Raw genomic sequence first — 19,640 nt, forward strand, 5'->3', positions numbered from 1 at the left:
TCACCTCACACCAGTGAGAATGGCTAAGATCAAAAACTCAGGTGACAGCAGATGCTGGCGAGGATGTGGAGAAAGAGGAACACTCCTCCATTGTTGGTGGGATTGCAGACTGGTACAACCATTCTGGAAATCAGTCTGGAGGTTCCTCAGAAAATTGGACATTGAACTACCTGAGGATCCAGCTATACCTCTCTTGGGCATATACCCAAAAGATGCCCCAACATATAAAAAAGACACATGCTCCACCATGTTCATAGCAGCCTTATTTATAATAGCCAGAAGCTGGAAAGAACCCAGATGCCCTTCAACAGAGGAATGGATACAGAAAATGTGGTACATCTACACAATGGAATATTACTCAGCTATCAAAACAATGACTTTATGAAATTCGTAGGCAAATGGTTGGAACTGGAAAATATCGTCCTGAGTGAGGTAACCCAATCACAGAAAAACACACATGGTATGCACTCATTGATAAGTGGCTATTAGCCCAAATGCTTGAATTACCCTAGATGCCTAGAACAAACGAAACTCAAGACGGATGATCAAAATGTGAATGCTTCACTCCTTCTTTAAAAGGGGAACAAGAATACCCTTGGCAGGGAAGAGAGAGGCAAAGATTAAAACAGAGACTGAAGGAACACCCATTCGGAGTCTGCCCCACATGTGGCCCATACATATACAGCCATCCAATTAGACAAGATGGATGAAGCAAAGAAGTGCAGGCCGACAGGAGCCGGATGTAGATCTCTCCTGAGAGACACAGCCAGAATACAGCAAATACATAGGTCAATTTCAGCAGCAAACCACTGAACTGAGAACAGGACCCCCGTTTAAGGAATCAGAGAAAGAACTGGAAGAGCTTGAAGGGGCTCGAGACCCCATATGTACAACAATGCCAAGCAACCAGAGCTTCCAGGGACTAAGCCACTACCTAAAGACTATACATGGACTGACCCTGGACTCTGACCTCATAGGTAGCATTGAATATCCTAGTAAGAGCACCAGTGGAAGGGGAAGCCCTGGGTCCTGCTAAGACTGAACCTCCAGTGAACGTGATTGTTGTGGGGAGGGCAGCAATGGGGGGAGGATGGGGAGGGGAACACCCATAAAGAAGGGGAGGGATTAGGGGGATGTTTGCCTGGAAGCCAGGAAAGGGAATAACACTTGAAATGTATATAAGAAATACTCAAGTTAATAAAAAAAAGAAAGAAAGAAAAAAGAATCTTTCATAAGAGCTAAGGAGATGAGAAACTGACTCTGTCTACAAGTTGAAGGCTAGGATGAAACCCAAACTTCTTAGCCACATTCTTACACACAGAGACGCATACAAGCAAACATCACATAAACACAGACATACAAATACGTTGAGTCTGTGCATAAAAAGAATATCTACCTGCCCTGGCCTGCGGAGGTTCAGAGGAGACCTGGGAGGGGGTGAGAGAATGGAGGACAGGATGCGCAAAGGAGAGCAAGTCTGTGTTCTGATCAAGCTCTCAAACTTTAATTTTAAAAACTGCGGCTTATAAAGACAAGCAGGCAGGAAGGTTACCCAGGACCTAGGACCAATTTGACTACCATCACCACCCTCCCTATAGCCCTAAACCATAAGTTGCAGGTATAGCCTGATCAGAACAGGCGGCTGGAGACAGAAGCTGTAAAAGTGATAATGGACAATGGGGTAGGTGTCCCAGAGGGTGTAAGTGGGTTTGACATTCCTGAAACATTCCTGAGACAGAGGTCATGTAAGCAGGCTTCACTCCTAGCATCTCCTCCCTTTTTAATTATTTCTATGAGGCCAATAAGCAGCCAGGGATGGTTGCATTGTGAGGATAAATGGGCATTAACCAGAGGGGGAAGCATTGACCTGATCCTCTCAGCACTTTGTGGAGCATCGGTGTTGTTTTTGAGAGGAGAGGAAATTGTCATGGTGATCTCAACAGACATCTTTTTTTTTTAAAGATTTATTTATTTATTATATATAAGTACACTGTAGCTGTCTTCAGATACACCAGAAGAGGGCATCGGATCCCATTACAGATGGTTGTGAGCCACCATGTGGTTGCTGGGAATTGAACTCAGGACCTCTGAAAGAGCAATCAGGGTGCTCTTAACCTCTGAGCCATCTCTCCAGCCCTCAACAGAAGTCTTACCTGTGAAATCTGACCTAGGGAGAAATTAACACCAACCTCTGTGCAATCAGGTTTACTTCTCAGGGACTCAGAGGTGGACAATAGGGCCCTCCCCTTGCAGTACCTTGTCTCGCACCCCTTGTAGTTACCCGTGCCAATACAGGCGAGCACAACTCCGAGTTTTATGCTGTTCCTAAAGGAGACAGATCATCATAGGGCTCTGTCAGGCCTCTGTCAGCCAAATCGCGTCTCTGATAATGAATTTGTAGAGGTTTGGATGCCAGGGAGTCAATCTGCTGTCGAATAAAGCCCATAAGTTTGTAATGGTATCAATAGAAGGACTGGCTCTAAACCTTGTACTTTTAAACTTTTTAACCAATAAATTCTATACTGAAGCAAAGATATGATTTTAACTTAGTTACCAAATGAGATTATGGCTGTACAACTCAATCTAGCTAATTCCTCCTTGTTAAATTACAACCATTTCTAAATTCCTCAAAAAAACAACCTTAGAAAAACCACTTTCAGCCCCCCAAAAGTCCAGGGAATTGGGAGCACAACTCTTGTACAACTTCTTCAAGCTGAACATGGGTGTTGAGATATCCTTGGGGGTAGGGGAGTTGGGGGAAGAATGAAGCAAATGTTGTAGCCGGATGTGTGTCTTGACTGGACCCAGCTCAAAGTCCTTGAGACTAGGAATCTAAGTAGGTACATCCTGCAAAATATAATTCTCAAGACAAAAGTTTAGAATAGAGATATTTTTGTTTTATTCTCTTGAATCTAATTTTTCAGGTGGTCTCCCTCTCTCAAACCTGATCATTATGACTCTGAGGTTTCCAGAGCCTAATCACACTTTAAAAAAAAAAAAAACACAAAAACCAAACCTTTCTCCCAGAATCCTGTGTTCCTTAGTCTGTAACCAGAAAAGCTTATATCTTGCACTCTCTCCCAGAGTAATAATATAACCATAAAACTCAAAGTCACACCCATTATGAAGATTAAACAATTTTAAAGAAGGAAGTAAGCTAAAAATAATAGTAACTTTCTTTTAAAAGCAGCTTTAATCTCTAACTCTCTGAGCTGTCACTACTTAGCACACAGCAGGGGACCAACAGCCCACAAGCCTTTGTCTGCTGTAAAATTACAAAAAAAAAAAAAAAGCTGTCTTTTACCCCCACTAGATCCGGCACCATAGTGCCCCAAGATATCTGATAGATACCTTCATCTCAGTCAGCAAAGCCTCCCACCCATTTTGCTCTATCCCATATCACACTACCAAAGGCTTCCCTCTGAGCCTGGCAGCAATCTCTCTACCCATCTAGTTCCCAAGGCAAGTTCCAAAAATATACATCCTAATTCTGTGGTGGCTTGGTGTCTCTGGCAGCCACAAGCCAGTTATCCCTGTGGTAACTTTTCTGACACCTCCTGCTTAAAACCCAAAAGGTCAGAAGAACGATGAGGCCCCACTTCTATGGTCTGTATTCGTACTGAAAATCAAGATCAACCAAGCTTTTGCCCTTCCACTCCATGGGAGGTGTCTGTCCTCACTGAGCTTGTCTTAGGACACTGCGTTACCTTTTCACAGGTGTACCATCCCAGTCAAACTCCCCACCTGGCACTGTCATCAAAGCGTTTCGAGTCTGTGCACACGTGCTGACGGGCGCTTGGCGCCAGAAGCAAGAGCCCCTTTGGGCCGCCTCCCCCACTCACCCAGTCGGTGAAAAAATGATGGGAGTAGTGGTATTTCACCAGCAGCCCGTGAGGCTGGCAGACCCTGCCCCGACCCCTCTCAGGAAACTGGGGGGCGCCGGGTCTGCCATGACGACGGAATCACAGACTGAAGGAGCTAGAGAAAGGCGCTGTAGGGCCTTTTCTCCCTTTGTAACCATCTTGAATATCTTGTCTTGTAAACCCTAAGTATTTCATTAATCAAGTTCCAATAGGAAAAGGCTTGAACAGGGACTTTTTCTGGGCCAAATGCCTTATAAGAATCTTACAGTCTCCCACTCTGGCCCACCTTTTTTCATCAATAGATCCCTCTTGGGGAAACCAAAGACAAACATCCTCAATGAGTATGAGGACTTAGCAAGATCCTTTTCCTTAACCCAAGTTCCTCATGCCTTGAGGGACTCTTTAAGACCTTGTAAGAATAAGTCATGCTTATTCAGTGCCTGGCCCATTTTGCGTTGCTCAATGCCTTACCTTACTCGGATCTGACTCACAGTGGGTCGCTGTGGTGATCGCAATTCGGATCTTCTCTCATGTCCTCCGGGAAGCGGCGATCCTATGAGAGGGTGACATCCATGGGCGAGAGCAACGTTCACTCGGATCCCCATACCCAGGACCCACGATGGGCGCCAACTACCCCAGCCTTCAGAGGTTCAGAGGAGACCTGGGAGGGGGTGAAAGAATGGGGGACAGAAGGCGCAAAGAAGGAGAATAAGTCTGTGTTCTGATCAAGCTCTCAAACTTTAATTTAAAAAACAGCGGCTTATAAAGACAAGCAGGTAGGAATTGGACCCAGGACCAATTCCACTACCGTCACCACCCTCCCTATATCCCTAAACCACAAGTTGCAGGTCTAGACTGATAAGAACAGATGGCTGGAGACAGAAACTGTAAAAGTGATAAGAACAGACAACTGGCTAGTAAAAGGGTTTAAGTGGGCTTGATATTTCTCAAACATTCCCGAGACAGTTGTGTAAGCAGGCTTGGCTCCAGGCATCTACCCCTCTTGTTTCTATTTTTTAAAGGAAAGTATGTCATGCAAGACAACAGAGATGAAACTAAAAGACATTTTGTTATGTGAAAATAAGCCAGACACACAGAAACTAAAAACAATATATTACCTTATTTAAATATGGACTGTAGTTGGGCATGGCAATGTATGCATTTAATCCCAGCACTTGGGAGGCAGAGAATCTCTGTGAGTTCAAAGCCAGGCTAGTTTACACAGTGAATTCCAGAGCTAAACAGCGAGAGCCTGTCTTTAACTAGTTAATGTTTATGAGTTACTGTTAAAGGGTATAAAGTTTCAATTACAAAATGAGCAACTTAAGAGTACAATTGGTGGATACAGTTAATAATGTGCAGTACCTGAAATTTCTGAGATAGTAAAAAGTGCTTCATAATAACAAAACCCAGTTACTGTATCACATTTTAATTAGTCTAATAATTATTTCAGGAGATATTCCATGGAATTTTGTACATCTTAAATAAATTTTAAAACTGGAAAGTCATTATATACAAATATTAAAAATATCTTAAATATTGAAAATGCAAAAAATGGCCAAAATAAGCTTATACAACTACCAAAAAAGCTGTGTTTCTGCTAGTATACAAGATCTTAAGACATAGAAACAATCGCCATATTCTATACATGAAGTTTCCCAAATGTGAGTCACTTTATTGAACCATTACTTTCCAACATTTTTTACTTTCACAAAGTCCTCCACTGGGGTACTATGAGTAATCGTCAAAGAAATGGGCAGAAATATTGACATTGTGTGTCAATAGTTTCATACAACATACTTATAAAAAGCCATTGAAACAGAGATGGCTTTCCATGATTCTGATTTTGTGAAGCTTCAAAATGAGTTTGTTTGAAATGTGTTTTGAGCATTCTGATCACTTCCCACATTCTTTAGGTTCGTGAGGCATCTTTGCAACATGACTGCTTTCATGTCTTTGAAGTCAACTATGAAAATAATCACTTTACAAATGGCTTACACTGATAACCTTTCTTGCCACTGTGAATTTGGATGCACTGCTAAAGCAATAGAACGTTCCAAAGCGGTCTCTTCATTCCTTCCAACCAAAGAATTTATCTCAAGATTTTTTATGTGTTCTTTACAATGAGAATGATTGAACACTATTCCATCACTTTTACATGTGTAGGCTTTCTCTCCACCATGAATTCTTACATGTTTACTTAGATGAGAGTAAACAGCAAATGCTTTCCCACACTCCTTACAGTCATAGGGTTTCTCTCCAGTGTGAGTTCGCATATGGATATGAAGGTAGGAGGAACATGTAAATGCTTTCCCACACTCCTTACACTCAAAGGGCTTCTCTCCAGTGTGAATTCTCAAATGTGCAATTAGATAGGAGGAAGAAGCAAAGGCCTTTCCACACTGGTCACACTCGTATGGCTTCTCTCCTGTGTGACTTCTCATGTGTTCAAGGAGGCCTGAGGATGTAGTGAAGGCTTTCCCACACTCTTTACAATTGTAGGGCTTCTCCCCCGTGTGAGTTCGTATATGTTTTGTAAGACCAGAACGCACAGTGAATGCTTTCCCACATTCCTCACACTTATGGGGTTTCTCTCCTGTATGAATTCGTATGTGTTTGCTTAGATGTGAAGAAACAGTGAAGGCTTTTCCACATTCCTTACATACATAAGGCTTCTCTCCAGTGTGAGTTCGTATGTGATTATGAAGGTAGGAAGAACATGCAAACGCTTTTCCACACACATTGCACTCAAAGGGATTTTCTCCAGTGTGTGTTCGTAAGTGTTTAGTAAGGCTTGTGCGCTCAGTGAAGGCTCTACCACACTCCTTACATACATAGGGCTTCTCTCCAGTGTGAGTCCGCATGTGAATGCGAAGATAAGAAGAACACGCAAAGGCTTTTCCACATACTTTACACTCGAAGGGCTTCTCTCCAGTGTGTGTTCTCAAATGTGTAATAAGGGTTGAGGAAGAAGCAAAGACTTTCCCACAGTGGTCGCATTCAAAGGGTCTCTCTCCCATGTGACTTTTCATATGTTTAATAAGTCCTGAGGTTGAAGTGAAGGCTTTCCCACATTCCTTACATTCATAAGGCTTCTCTCCTGTATGTGTTGGTAAATGCTTACTAAGACCAGAACGCCCTGTGAAAGCTTTGCCACAGTCCTTACATTTATAGGGCTTTATTCCAGTGTGAACCCGAAAGTGATCATTAAGACATGAGGAATTTCTAAAGCATTTTCCACAAACCTTACATTCAAAGGGCTTCTCTTCAGTGTGAGTTTTTAAGTGCTGAGTTAGTGGATAACACCTAGAAAAGGCCTTGCCACATTCCTTACATTGATAAGGTTTCTCTCCAGTGTGAGAACGCATATGAATATTAAGGTTGGCAGAATATTTAAAACTTTTCCCACATTCCTTACATTCATACGATTTTTTCCCAGTATATATTTGAGCATTCTCAGCATGACTCATGACTGGCCTAAAAGTATCACCACACTGTACCCAGTTAAAGAGTTTGTCTTCATTGTGACTTTTCCCAGGCCTCTGAAGGGATGACTGCTGAAATTCACTGGATTCAAGGAAGTTGTTTTGCACACATGTTGTCTGGTAAGCAGTACTTGCAGTCATACTGAAGTCTTTTCCATACTGTTCTAATTCACGACTGCTGTCTGCAGAGGAGGTCTCCTTAGGCAGGGTAGGAAAGACTTGTTCATACTGACCACCATCATAGATGCTCGCTGTGCTTTCAATACCTATGTGTGTCCGACTGCATGAAGTGTCTTTGATGATTTCTCCAGGTGGCTTAATGTCACAGAGCTCCTTTCCATTGTGGCTATTTGACTGTTGATTTAAAAAATAAAAAGATATTAAAATTTTTCAAATGTATTCGTATACTTCACTGATCTAAAGACAAGAACATGATGAGGATGTAGCTTTTTCCCATTTTAAGTTACATCTCACTCAATGTGCATAAAAAATCCTACTGCAAGAATATCATGCCATCTGCTCTAATTCCGAAAGGCCTCCTTTGCTTCCATGAGACTGTTTGAAAGCCCAGTGTCTGTAGCTATAGGTAGGAACCTGTGCTAACGGGAGCTCAACTTTCAAACTATGATTAGGCCACCTTTACAGACACTACTCCTGTGGATGGAGGCTATTCCTCTCTAATACCTCTTTATCTGTAAACATTTTGATGAAACTCACATGAAATACCCAGTCTATTTCAATGAAAATTATGAAATATCTCTTGTGACTCTTACCAGTTGTATCTCATCTGATATTTTTAACTGAAAAATATCCTGCTGAAACATTGTCCCTCTGGTGTTAAGTTGCATAGCCTGTTCTGAAGTTAAATAACAACAAAAAAAAAAAAAAAAAAAAAAACAGGTAAGTGCTTCCACATTGAAATAGAAACATTAATAATATCTCATTTGTTTTTTCATATTAAACAAGTTAAAAATAAAGCTATGTTAAATGTTAGCAAATTGGGTACGTCTAAGATTTTACAGAATGGAGAACAGGTCCATGTCAGAATAAAAGAGTCCCTGAGGGTTGGAGAGATGACTCAGAGATTAAGAATAATTGCTGGAGCAATAGTGATAAAAACTGCATGGTATTAGTACAGAGACAGACAGACCAGTGGAATAGAATTGAAGACCCAAAAATGAACCCACACACCTGTGGTCACTTGATTTTTGACAAAGGAGCCAAAACCATCCAATGGGAAGAAAAATAGCATTTTCAGCAAATTGTGCTGGTTCAACTAGAGGTCAACATGTAGAAGAATGCAGATCGATCCATGCTTATCACCCTGTACAAAGCTTAAGTCCAAGTGAATCATGGACCTCCACATCAAACCAGATACACTCAAACTAATAGAAGAAAAGGTGGAGAAGCATCTCGAACACTTAAGCACTGGAGAAAATTTCCTGAATAAAACACCAATGACTTATGCTCTAAGATCAAGAATCGACAAATGGGATCTCATAAAACTGCAAAGCTTCTGTAAGGCAAAGGACACTGTTGTTAGGACAAAACAGCAACCAACAGATTGGGAAAAGATCTTTACCGATCCTACAACAGATAGAGGCCTTATATCCAAAATATACAGAGAACTCAAGAAGTTAGACTGCAAAGAGACAAATAACCCTATTTAAAAATGGGGTTCAGAGCTAAACAAAGAATTCACAGCTGAGGAATGCCGAATGGCTGAGAAACACCTAAAGAAATGTTCAACATCTTTAGTCATAAGGGAAATGCAAATCAAAACAACCCTGAGATTTCACCTCACACCAGTGAGAATGGCTAAGATCAAATACTCAGATGACAGCAGATGCTGGCGAGGATGCGGAGAAAGAGGAACACTCCTCCATTGTTGGTGGGATTGCAGACTGGTACAACCATTCTGGAAATCAGTCTGGAGGTTTCTCAGAAAATTGGACATTGAACTACCTGAGGACCCAGCTATACCACTCTTGGGCATATACCCAAAAGATGCCCCAACATATAACAAAGACACATGCTCCACCGTGTTCATAGCAGCCTTACTTATAATATCCAAGAGCTGGAAAGAACCCAGATGCCCTTCAATAGAAGAATGGATACAGAAAATGTGTTATATCTACACAATGGAATATTACTCAGCTATCAAAAACAATGACTTTATGAAATTCATAGGCAAATGGATGGAACTGGACAATATCATCCTAAGTGAGGTAACCCAATCACAGAAAACACACATGGTATGCGTTCATTGATAAGTGGATATTAGCCCAAATGCTCGAATTACCCTAGATGCACAGAACACGTGAAACTCAAGAAGGATGACCAAAATGTGAATGCTTCACTCCTTCCTTGGGAGGGAATAGGGAGGCAAAGTTTAGAACAGAGGCTGAAGGAACACCCATTCAGAGCCTTCCCCACATGTGGCCCATACATATACAGCCACCAAACTAGATAAGATGGATGAAGCAAAGAAGTGCAAGCCGACAGGAACCAGATGTAGATCTCTCCTGAGAGACACAGCCAGAATACAGCAAATACATAGGCGAATGCCATCATTAAACCACTGTACTGAGAACAGGACCCCTGTTGAAGGAATCAGAGAAAGGACTGAAAGAGCTTGAAGCGGCTTGAGACCCCATATGAACAGCAATGCCAAGCAACCAGAGCTTCCAGGGACTAAGCCACTACCCAAAGACTATACATGGACTGACCCTGGACTCTGACCTCATAGGTAGCAATGAATATCCTAGTAAGAGCACCAGTGGAAGGGGAAGCCCTTGGTCCTGTCAAAACTGAACCCCCAGTGAACGTGATTGTTTCGGGGAGGGTGGTAATTGGGGGAGGATGGAGAGGGGAACACCCATACAGAAGGGGGATGTTAGCCTGGAAACCAGGAAAGGGAATAACACTCGAAATGTAAATAAGAAATACCCAAGTTAATAAAGATAAAAAAAAACTTGCTGGTCTAATAAATAAGTAAATAAATAAATAACCCACCCAGATTCAATCCCCACCACCCAAATAAGATGCTCACAACCACTTTTGACCACAGCTCCAGGGGACCAGACACCTCTTCTGACCATCACAGTCACCTGCATACACATGGCACACAGGGATTCACACAAGCTCACACACATGCACATAAAAACTAAAACAACAATAATAAATATTTTAAAGAGGCCTTGGATACAGCAGTCAATAATAAAAATGATAGTAGCAGAAACATAATGAAATTATAAAAAGAATAGGCAACCAAAATTTAGAAAGAATTTACTCTGAAATGCAAGTGCCCTGGTAAACAGAGACAGTATTATTCAGGAGAAAAGAAAGATTTGGACAAATGAGATTGTTAAAAAAAAAAAAAAAGTCTAAGTAGATGGAAAGTAATAAAGATCTCATAAAACGTTCATGTCCTGTGGTCTCAGCCTTCTGACTCAAGTTTTCTTTGTAATATACCTTAGTGGTAGAATATTTATATTGCCTTTGTGCTGGCCACAGAAGGGGAGAGGGTGTCCTACTGTATTCCAAATAGACTGAAGTCCCAAACATTTACCTTGTTGAACTCTTCTTTCGACAACTCTCAACTCTTCAGCCTCCAAACAAGAGCTGGATCTGGATTTGATGAGCTGACATCCTACACATAAGGAAAGCGTTCATGAAAGCAGATCAAGCAAGAAAGAATATACCTTTCCATGACTTAGCAACTTCAGTTCCAATGTCAGCAATGAAATACTGATAAAGCCCCCAATATGTAAATAGCCCTTTTGTGTGTCCGTAGCTACTGATTTCATACCTTTAAAGCCTAAAGTGATAGTTACAAAGTCAAGACCAAACACTAATATTGGGCCAGTCGGGTGGCTCACCAGGTAAAACGCTTACAGATAAGCCTAACCACCTGTTTACACGCCTGGGTCAAGGTAGAAGGAATGAACTGACTCCTACAAACTGTCTACTGACTTGTATATATACACTATGACAATACTTTTCAAACATAATCAAATAAAGAAAAAAGTAAAAGTGAGACAGGTTTCCACTGTGTGGCCTTGGCTGGCCTAAAACTCTGTAGACTAGGCTGGCCTTGAACTCAGATAAGCCTGTCCGTACTTCCTGGAATACTTAGATGAAAAGCATGGGCCACCACATCCCCAAGATCTTAGTTATCTTAGTTTGGATGAGAAACAATTACACTAGTAGTTAAATAATGCAGGGCATCCAAATCATATAGAAGCACCAATAAATCAGAGATGATCAGGACACCAAACAGGGTTTCTGATACTGATACCAAAACAATCTGAAAATTTCCTTTTAACGGAACACAATAGCTCCAATTTTTTTTCTTTTCTTTTTTTTTTTTTTTTTTAGGGCTGTATCTTAAGAAACAACAGACCAAATGAAAACAGAAGAGTACGAGCTCTCTCTTCTCTTCTCTCTCTCTCTCTCTCTCTCTCTCTCTCTCTCTCTCTCTCTCTCTCTCCCCCCCCCTCCCTTCCCCTCCCCTCCCTTCCTCTCCTGTTTTTTGCTCGTTTTATTCTTTGAGAGTCTCAAATGCACAGAGATCCTCCTGCCTCTGCCTCTCTAGTACTAGGATTAAAGGCACGCACCACCATGCCTAGCATTCTGTTATTCTCAACTGTCCTTAGAGCTGCCATCACCACTCTTAAAGCACGGTAAATTCATAGGTGCAGTGGCTCAGCAGCTAACGGTGCTTGCTGCCAAGCCTGACCACCTAAGTTTCATCTCTAGAACTCACATGGCAGAATGAGAGATGGCTCCCAAAAGTTGTCTCCTGAACGCTATTTGTGAACCATAGTACACAGAAACACAGACACACACACACACACACACACACACACACACACACACACACACATACACACCATAAAATAATAAATGTAATTAGAAAAAATAAACATATTTTTGGTTTTTATAAGAGTCCATAAGGAATAAGGGAACCTCACCTAATGTGGCAAGGTTCTGGTAGATCTCCAGCATCACCTCTCTGTAAAGGCTCCGTTGTTTTGTGTCCAATAAAATCCATTCCTCCTGGGTGAAGTCTACAGCCACATCCTCAAAAGTCACTGACTCCTACAATCACACACACTTGGATTTGATCACACTGACATCTCTATCCAAGGTCACAGGAGACAGGACAGGAACTCAGTGCCTCACGGAGTTGGGAGGTCTCTGCCTGTGGCAGAGTTCTGTGAATACTCTCCAGTAGGTGCTCTTTATATCTATCTCACGAGTATTTTCACTTTCCTGTCCTGTTTTTAAAGACAGGGTTGGCCAGGTTGGCTGACACTAAAGTCTCTATCCCCTTTGCAGACTCCACACTGGATTAAAGGCCCACACCACCATGCCTGGACTTTATCCCTGTCTTTCTTGCCACAGCTCGCCATCTCACCACAAGAAGAGCACGGTGTTTTCTCACTTATTTCCTTCTTTCTATGTAAACCACTACCACACCACACACATTTGGTAAATGGTGAGAGTGAATAAAGTCTTTCAGAAAGAACACTAATCCCCTTACCAACTGTCAGAACACAATAAATCCGAAATATACAGTGAATGTCCTGAGGGTGATCAGTTACAAACTAATAAAACGTTGAAATGATGTTCACAATACTCATAAACCAATATAAACTTTACTTTTCTCATTGATACGATAAAATATATGACAAGAAGCAACTTCAGGGAGAAAGGATTTATTCTGGCTTACAAATAGTCATGAAGAAATACAGCTAATCACTCAGTCCTTGAAGGAGGTTTTATTTCCTTCCAGAAGCTCTGGAGGAAAGGTCTGCCTACATGGAATGTGTCAGCCTTTCGGCATAATGGCAGGATATGCTTTAGTCACACCTGGTAACTGTTTGTCCAGCAGTCAGACACCCTCTTTTCCATCTCTGTCTTTTCATTATGAAAGTAGCCTGGGTTCCTAGAAAATAAGCCTAGTAGGAAAAAGAAAAAGAAAATGGAGTTATCCATAATTCTCAGATTTACATACATGGATGTCACTCTACCCCAGATCAAAATTCCCATAGGGTCCAACACAGGATATCAAGAGCTCTCTGTCTCTGTCTCTGTCTCTGTCTCTGTCTCTGTCTCTCTCTGTGTGTGTGTGTGTGTGTGTGTGTGTGTGTCTGCCTCTATTTCTCTCCCTCCCTCCCTGTCCCCCCTCCTCTTTTCACATGTATTCAGGACTACCACACGATGCCAGAACAATCAAACTCTGGTTGCTAGCACCTACACAATAGTTCACAACCATCCAGAACTCCAGTGCCAGATCTAATGCCCTTTTCTGACCTCCGCAGGCACCAAGCACACATGTGGTCCAAAGACATACGTGCAGGCACAGCACACATAGAAAACAATAAAATAAGTAAATCTTTTAAGATAAAAAAGAGAAACAACTAGAGGGAGCCTATTGTGGCTCACGGTTCAAGGGGATATAATCCTTGAAATGTACTGAACACTCCCTTCCGGAATCTGAAGGGCACATCTAGGCAGTTTATACACACTAGTGGCCAGTGGCGGTCTTCAGTTCTCTCTATAGGGAAGGCATGGCAGCAGGGGGGTGTGGGGGGAGCCTCCCTACATTACATCAGCAGTCAGGAAACAGAATGAACCAGGACTGAGCCACAAAACCTCAAGGCCCACCCAACCTTGAGCCACTTCTTCCAGCAAAGCTCCACCTCCTGAAAGTTCTACACCCTTTCCAGACAGCACAACAGGCTGGGAACCAAGAGCTCCAATAAATCATTGGGGTAATTTCATATTCAAACGACAGAAGCACCCCTGAACTGGCAGCATGACTGTTCAAGCCCAGTGCACTAACACTTAATGCTTTCTATACAAGGAGCACACAATGCATGAGCAAAACTTACCATGGGACAAACTGATGGCTTCCATCCTGTAAAGGTGATGGTGAAATATACTAGAACACTCCCTTCCAGAATCTGAAGAACATGTCTGGGCAGTTCATACACTTACATGGCCACTGATGAGCTTTCCTCTCTCTACAGTGTTACTTGCATTCTTGAAGACATGGATCATTCATCATCAATTGTTACCTATTAATCAACAAGCATCATAATTAGTTCTTACTCTTTCTGATATGTAAAAGCCACTAAAAATGATAAGACCTGGGCTGGAGAAAGGCCTGACTTGTTAAAAGCACATGCCGCTCTCCCAGAGGATTTGGGTTAAGTTTTCAGCACCCGTGCTGGGCTGATCACAACCACTTGTAACTGAACTCCAGCAATCAGACATCCTCTTCTGCCTCTTCATTTTCATATATATAGTATACATTCACACAGACATACATAACATAGACATAAATGAAAACAAACTTAAAATTAATTATTCTAAGGCTTCAAAGGACCCTATCATTAGCAACATTTATGCTTAAAAGCCAAGATTCAGCAGGGCTGGGGAGATGATTCAGTGGTTAGAGTGTTTATTGATCTTGCAGTGGACCTGGGTTCAGTTCCCAGCACCCACGTGGTGGCTCACAACCATCCATAACTCTGGTCAACCTCTTTGAACTCTGGTTAACCTCTTTGAACAGATACCAGGCACACATACAGTACACACACATGAAGCAAAACACTCATACACATAAAATAAATAAACAAATTCAAAAGAAACAAAAGCATCTAGATTGAGGACCAGGAAGGTGGCCTTGTAGGTCAAAGTGCTTTCTGGTAGGCATGGCAGCTTGAACACAATCTCTAGGACCCGTAAGTCAGGAGAAAATCAACTTTCAAAGTGTGTGAGGGGGTGACCAGGAGAGGGGCAGTGAGCAGGATGTAAAGTGAGTGAATAAAAAGATAAAATGAAAGGTTGTCCTCTGAGCTCCACACTCATGCTATGGCATGAGTTCTTTCCCCCATCCAATAACACATAGTAAATAAATAAATGTAAAAAAGTGTCATAAAACACACAAACGATACTCAGGAAACAAAGACTCGGGGATGCAGTTGTTCTAATCATCTACTTAGAGATGAAGCTTTAAGCACTTTGACCCTACATTCTGATGTAGGAGATGGCACTCCTCAGTGGCATTACCATACAGAATACTCTAGAAACTAACACCTGGCTCAATTACTTTTGTAGCAAAAGATTAAAACCAGAACATCATATGGGTTTTGTTTGCTTGCTTGTTTGTTTGTTTGGTCAATCTGAAATGTTTTCTACAGCCCAGGCCGGCTTCCTACTGAATATACAGCTGAGACTGTCCCTAAATCTACCATCATCCTGACAGTATTTCCCAGGTACTGGAATGACATGCATTTACCACCACCATGACCAGCTTCAGTGAAGCTTTACCAAAAAGTCTGACTGGGCGCTAGCTAGATGGCTGGCTCAGTGTGTAAAATGCTTGCTGCACAGCCTGGCATTGAACTTGATTCCTACACATAAGGATAGATGGAGAGAACCCACTACAAAGTTGCCCTCTGTCCTCTCCATGCCTACTATGGCCACCTTCACACCACACATGCACACACACACACACACACACACACACACACACACACACACACACACGTTCTGGCTTACTCAGGATGCTGAGGAAGAAGGATGACTTGAGGGGTGAAAGGAGAAAGGGAGGAAGGGAGGGAAAAGGGAAGGAGGGGGGAAGGGAGGGGGGAAGGGAAGGGAAGGGAGGAAGGGAAGGAGGGATGGAGGCAAGGAAGGAGAGAAGGGAGGGGAGGAAAGGAGGGAGGGAGGGGAGGAGGGAGAGAGGGAGGGGCAATCTATGGCTCTCCTTATCTGCACTCAGTCTGTCATGTGCACTGTATTTAAAGTTCCTTTGTATTCTCAGTCAACCAGCAGAAGTCTAGTCTCTTCTCCCATTTTTGTTTTATTTTGTTCTGCTCAAGGCTTTTAGCCACCACCTAAGTGTCCAGTTTCTTTCTCTGCCTGTTTTAGCACAGTAAGAGGCCTGGCACCTCTTAGCAACCTCTTACTGGGATGGCCCCTTGCCCTCAGAATAATCAGACCCCTGAAGTAACCTAGGGGCTTTCACCAGCCTTACACCCACTACCTCAGGTCAAGAAGAGGCCAAGTTCCATTCTCCACCCACAGTTCTCGGGAGGAGCAGGGACATTCTTGAAAAACCACAGAATGTACTGACTGAGAGGCACCTGACCCTCTGGTCCCAGATAGAGTTCAAATGCATGTCCTATGCTTGCTGGCCAATAGATTCAAAGGTCAATATGCTTAGTCAGTAAGTTTAAACTGTAACCTTGCTGATGTAACCTGTACCTCTAAAAGGTATAAAAGCTGCTTGTTACAGCAGTTATAGAGGGCTGATTGAGGGTCAACACCAATGTGCCAGAAAAATAAACCTCTTGCTTTTGCATCAAACTCCGTTCTCATGTCTCACTTGGGGGAGAGGGAGGTCGCCCAGTAGTTAAGACTCACTTCCAGCCTTACACCCCCACCCTATTCCTTTTTTGGTCTCCCATGAAAATCTTTTTTAACTGGGAAGAAGCAATACTAATGTTCTATAACACTACAAGAAAATGCTGTTTGACATCAAAGACTCCAAAATAACTAACAGGGACTGGAGGAATGACCCAGCAGACAAAAGTACTTGCTGTTCTTGCAGAGGACCAAGGTTTGGATCTCAGCCTTCACATGGTGGCTCACAATTACTCTTCTGACTTGGACACCTGGATATACTGGTCCAGCATGGCTGCAGTGTGACACAGTTCCTGCCCCCGAACATCACCAAGCCATTGATCCCCATGTGTGCTGATGGTTGCTATTGCCCTGAAGCTGATCTGCTATCTCTCCTATTTTACTTTCAATCTCTCTTTCTTTGTAATATACTTCCCCCATTACTCAGATCTAATCATTCCATAATAAATTAAACATGCCATTTTCAAGAATGAGGAGTGGAGATGATGATGAGGCTGTGGAGGATGAGGAACAGGCCTTCTGCTTGGCCATTAGGGCCATGGGAAAGGATCTAGACAATATAACCACAGAGGCCATAAAAGCCTACATGGTCCTTTGTAGAAACTGCTTATTAGAAATCTTGGTCAAACCCGGAATTATGAGGAGACATATATACCCTCTGGTCCAATGTCTGCTGCATTAATTAGCCAGAATAAACTTGAGGACATCAAGGATAGAGAGTTAAAGGTGGTCTCAACACAGTGAAACTAACAGAAGTTGTGAACCAAATGGATTTAACAGAACATTTCATCCTAAAACAAAAGAATATACTTCTCCTCAGCACCTCACAATACCTTCTCAAAAATCAACCAAATACTCAGGCAGAAAAAAAAAATCACAGATGCAAGAACATTGAATTAATCCCATGTATTCTACAGGACCACCACAGACTAAGGCTGGTCTTCAATAGCAACAAAAATAGCAAGAATCCCATATACACATGGAAGCTGAACAACGTTCATACTCAATGACAACTTGGTCAAGGAAGAAAGAAATAAATTAAAGACATTCTAGAACTTAATGTATCTGTCCTAACATAATGTCAACTGTCAGGTAAAACCTCTATTCTGTAGTCTTAGCAGAACACCAGCTCCCACCAGCCCAAAGGGTGACAACGTGTAGCAGCTTTTCACCCAGTTGGTTACAACCCAACTTTACCTGATGTTCCCATCAACATTTTGAAATTGTTATCATTTGTGATGTTTGGCCTGGAACTATAAAAAGTTCATGTATCCAGGCGCAGTCGCCTATGCCTTCAATCCTAAGCATTCAGAAGAAAGCCAGGCCAAACTCTGTTCCAGACCAGCCTGATCTACTTTGGGCATTCCAGGTGAGCCAGGACTACACCATGACACTCTTGCTGTGTAGCCTAGCAGGCAGAAAAATAAAAATAAAAAAAAAAATACTAATAAACCATGAAACCACAATGGAACGTGTTATTTGGGGCAACACATGTACTCTGATCATCATCATTCTTTGGTTCAGGATCAACTTTTATTACCTTTAAGGTGAGATTTTTTTTTCATCAACATACCTCACCCAAACATTTTTCTGCAAAAATAAATCAACCCAAATACTTCAATCGTCTCCACCCATTCCTCCTTAGTTTTCAATCCCTGTGGGCAGGGCCAAAGAAGTTCAGATATAATGACTGAACACTGGTCGCCCCCGAGCCCCGCCCCAATACACACGCGTTTACATGCACACAGACAACGAAAAACATGGCTTTCTACCCAAACGTAACTAAGTGCTGGAAACAAGTAAGGGACGTGCAAAGAGGATGCCGTATTTCCGATGACACATTCGTCTGTAAATAGAAGGTGGCAACGCCCTCTCAACAGCTCTCACCTCACACTCACCTGAACGCGCCGATCCGCCTATTCCTAAAAATAAAGTCTGAGAAACAACAGCACAGCGCAGGTTCCTGTCGCGCTGGGCGGCACAGACCTAGGAAGTGCAACCGCTGAGGGGCCGAACCCACCTCTCCCAAGCCGCCTGCGGGTACAGCCTCTGAGGAGCAACGGAACTCCAAGCCCTAGAGCCCGCGCCGGAAGAGTCGGAAGGTAACACCACCGACAGCACTTCCGCTTCCGGCCTAGGGTTACCGGACCGGTTCCGACTCCTGATCCGACCGTTTGGAAGACGTTCAGGGAAAGAATTTACTTAGTTGGTATCGCCAGCGTCTCATCCAGCTTGATGACCACCGAGATGGAAAAAGAACTCCACGACCCAGAGCCGGGAAGTGTAAGAGACCGCGGAGGGCGTCTGATGTCACTTCTGTTTTCTTCCACCACAGTGTCCTCCGGCTTCGGGCGCTTCAGTTTACCGACGGAGTTTACGTTTTTCTACCCCAAGAGTGGTTTTACTCCAGTCGATTTAAAAACTCTGCAGCCTGGCCACTAGCCTTGTTTAAGGCGACAACCAGAACAACGACAAGGATCGTGCCCGGACTGTGTGGATATGGGACAGACCTTTCAGAGCGTACGTGTCACCCAGTGTTGGCTCTTGTTAGGTTTGTGAGCCCTGATGCACCCACTTAAGTATCTAAGTACTTGTGCCTCTAGTCACAGAATTAGTCGAGAAACACGTCATTAGATGTATTACAGTTTATTACAAAAAAGAAAGTAGGGTGGATGAGATGGCTCAGAGGATAAAGGAGCTTGCCTCCAAATCTGATATATCAACCTCAGTTCAAGACCCAGCGTGCCAAACCCCCACAGGTTGTCCTGTAGCCGTCACATGACCACCCACGCTTTCAACCACATTATACAAAATAATAATAGCTAAAGGAAAATTGAGGCCAGGCTTA

General features: G+C 42.8%; 1 protein-coding gene across 7 annotated transcripts; it reads right to left on the bottom strand.

The window, feature by feature from the left end:
• Nucleotides 1-4,582: 4,582 nt before the first annotated feature.
• Zfp560 (zinc finger protein 560) lies at nucleotides 4,583-18,868 on the bottom strand. Of its 7 annotated transcripts, none has more exons than XM_087560004.1 (8): nucleotides 18,813-18,868; nucleotides 14,357-14,436; nucleotides 14,251-14,276; nucleotides 13,226-13,314; nucleotides 12,325-12,451; nucleotides 10,920-11,000; nucleotides 8,122-8,204; nucleotides 4,583-7,702 (listed from the first exon to the last, which is right to left on the bottom strand). In XM_087560004.1, coding segments are annotated over exons 2-8 (2,253 nt in total). In that variant the 5' UTR covers nucleotides 14,359-14,436; nucleotides 18,813-18,868; the 3' UTR covers nucleotides 4,583-5,857.
• Nucleotides 18,869-19,640: the final 772 nt, after the last annotated feature.

Source organism: Rattus norvegicus, chromosome 8 (genome assembly GCF_021556685.1).
Source record: "Rattus norvegicus strain SHRSP/BbbUtx chromosome 8, alternate assembly SHRSP_T2T, whole genome shotgun sequence".
Lineage (NCBI taxonomy): Eukaryota > Metazoa > Chordata > Mammalia > Rodentia > Muridae > Rattus > Rattus norvegicus.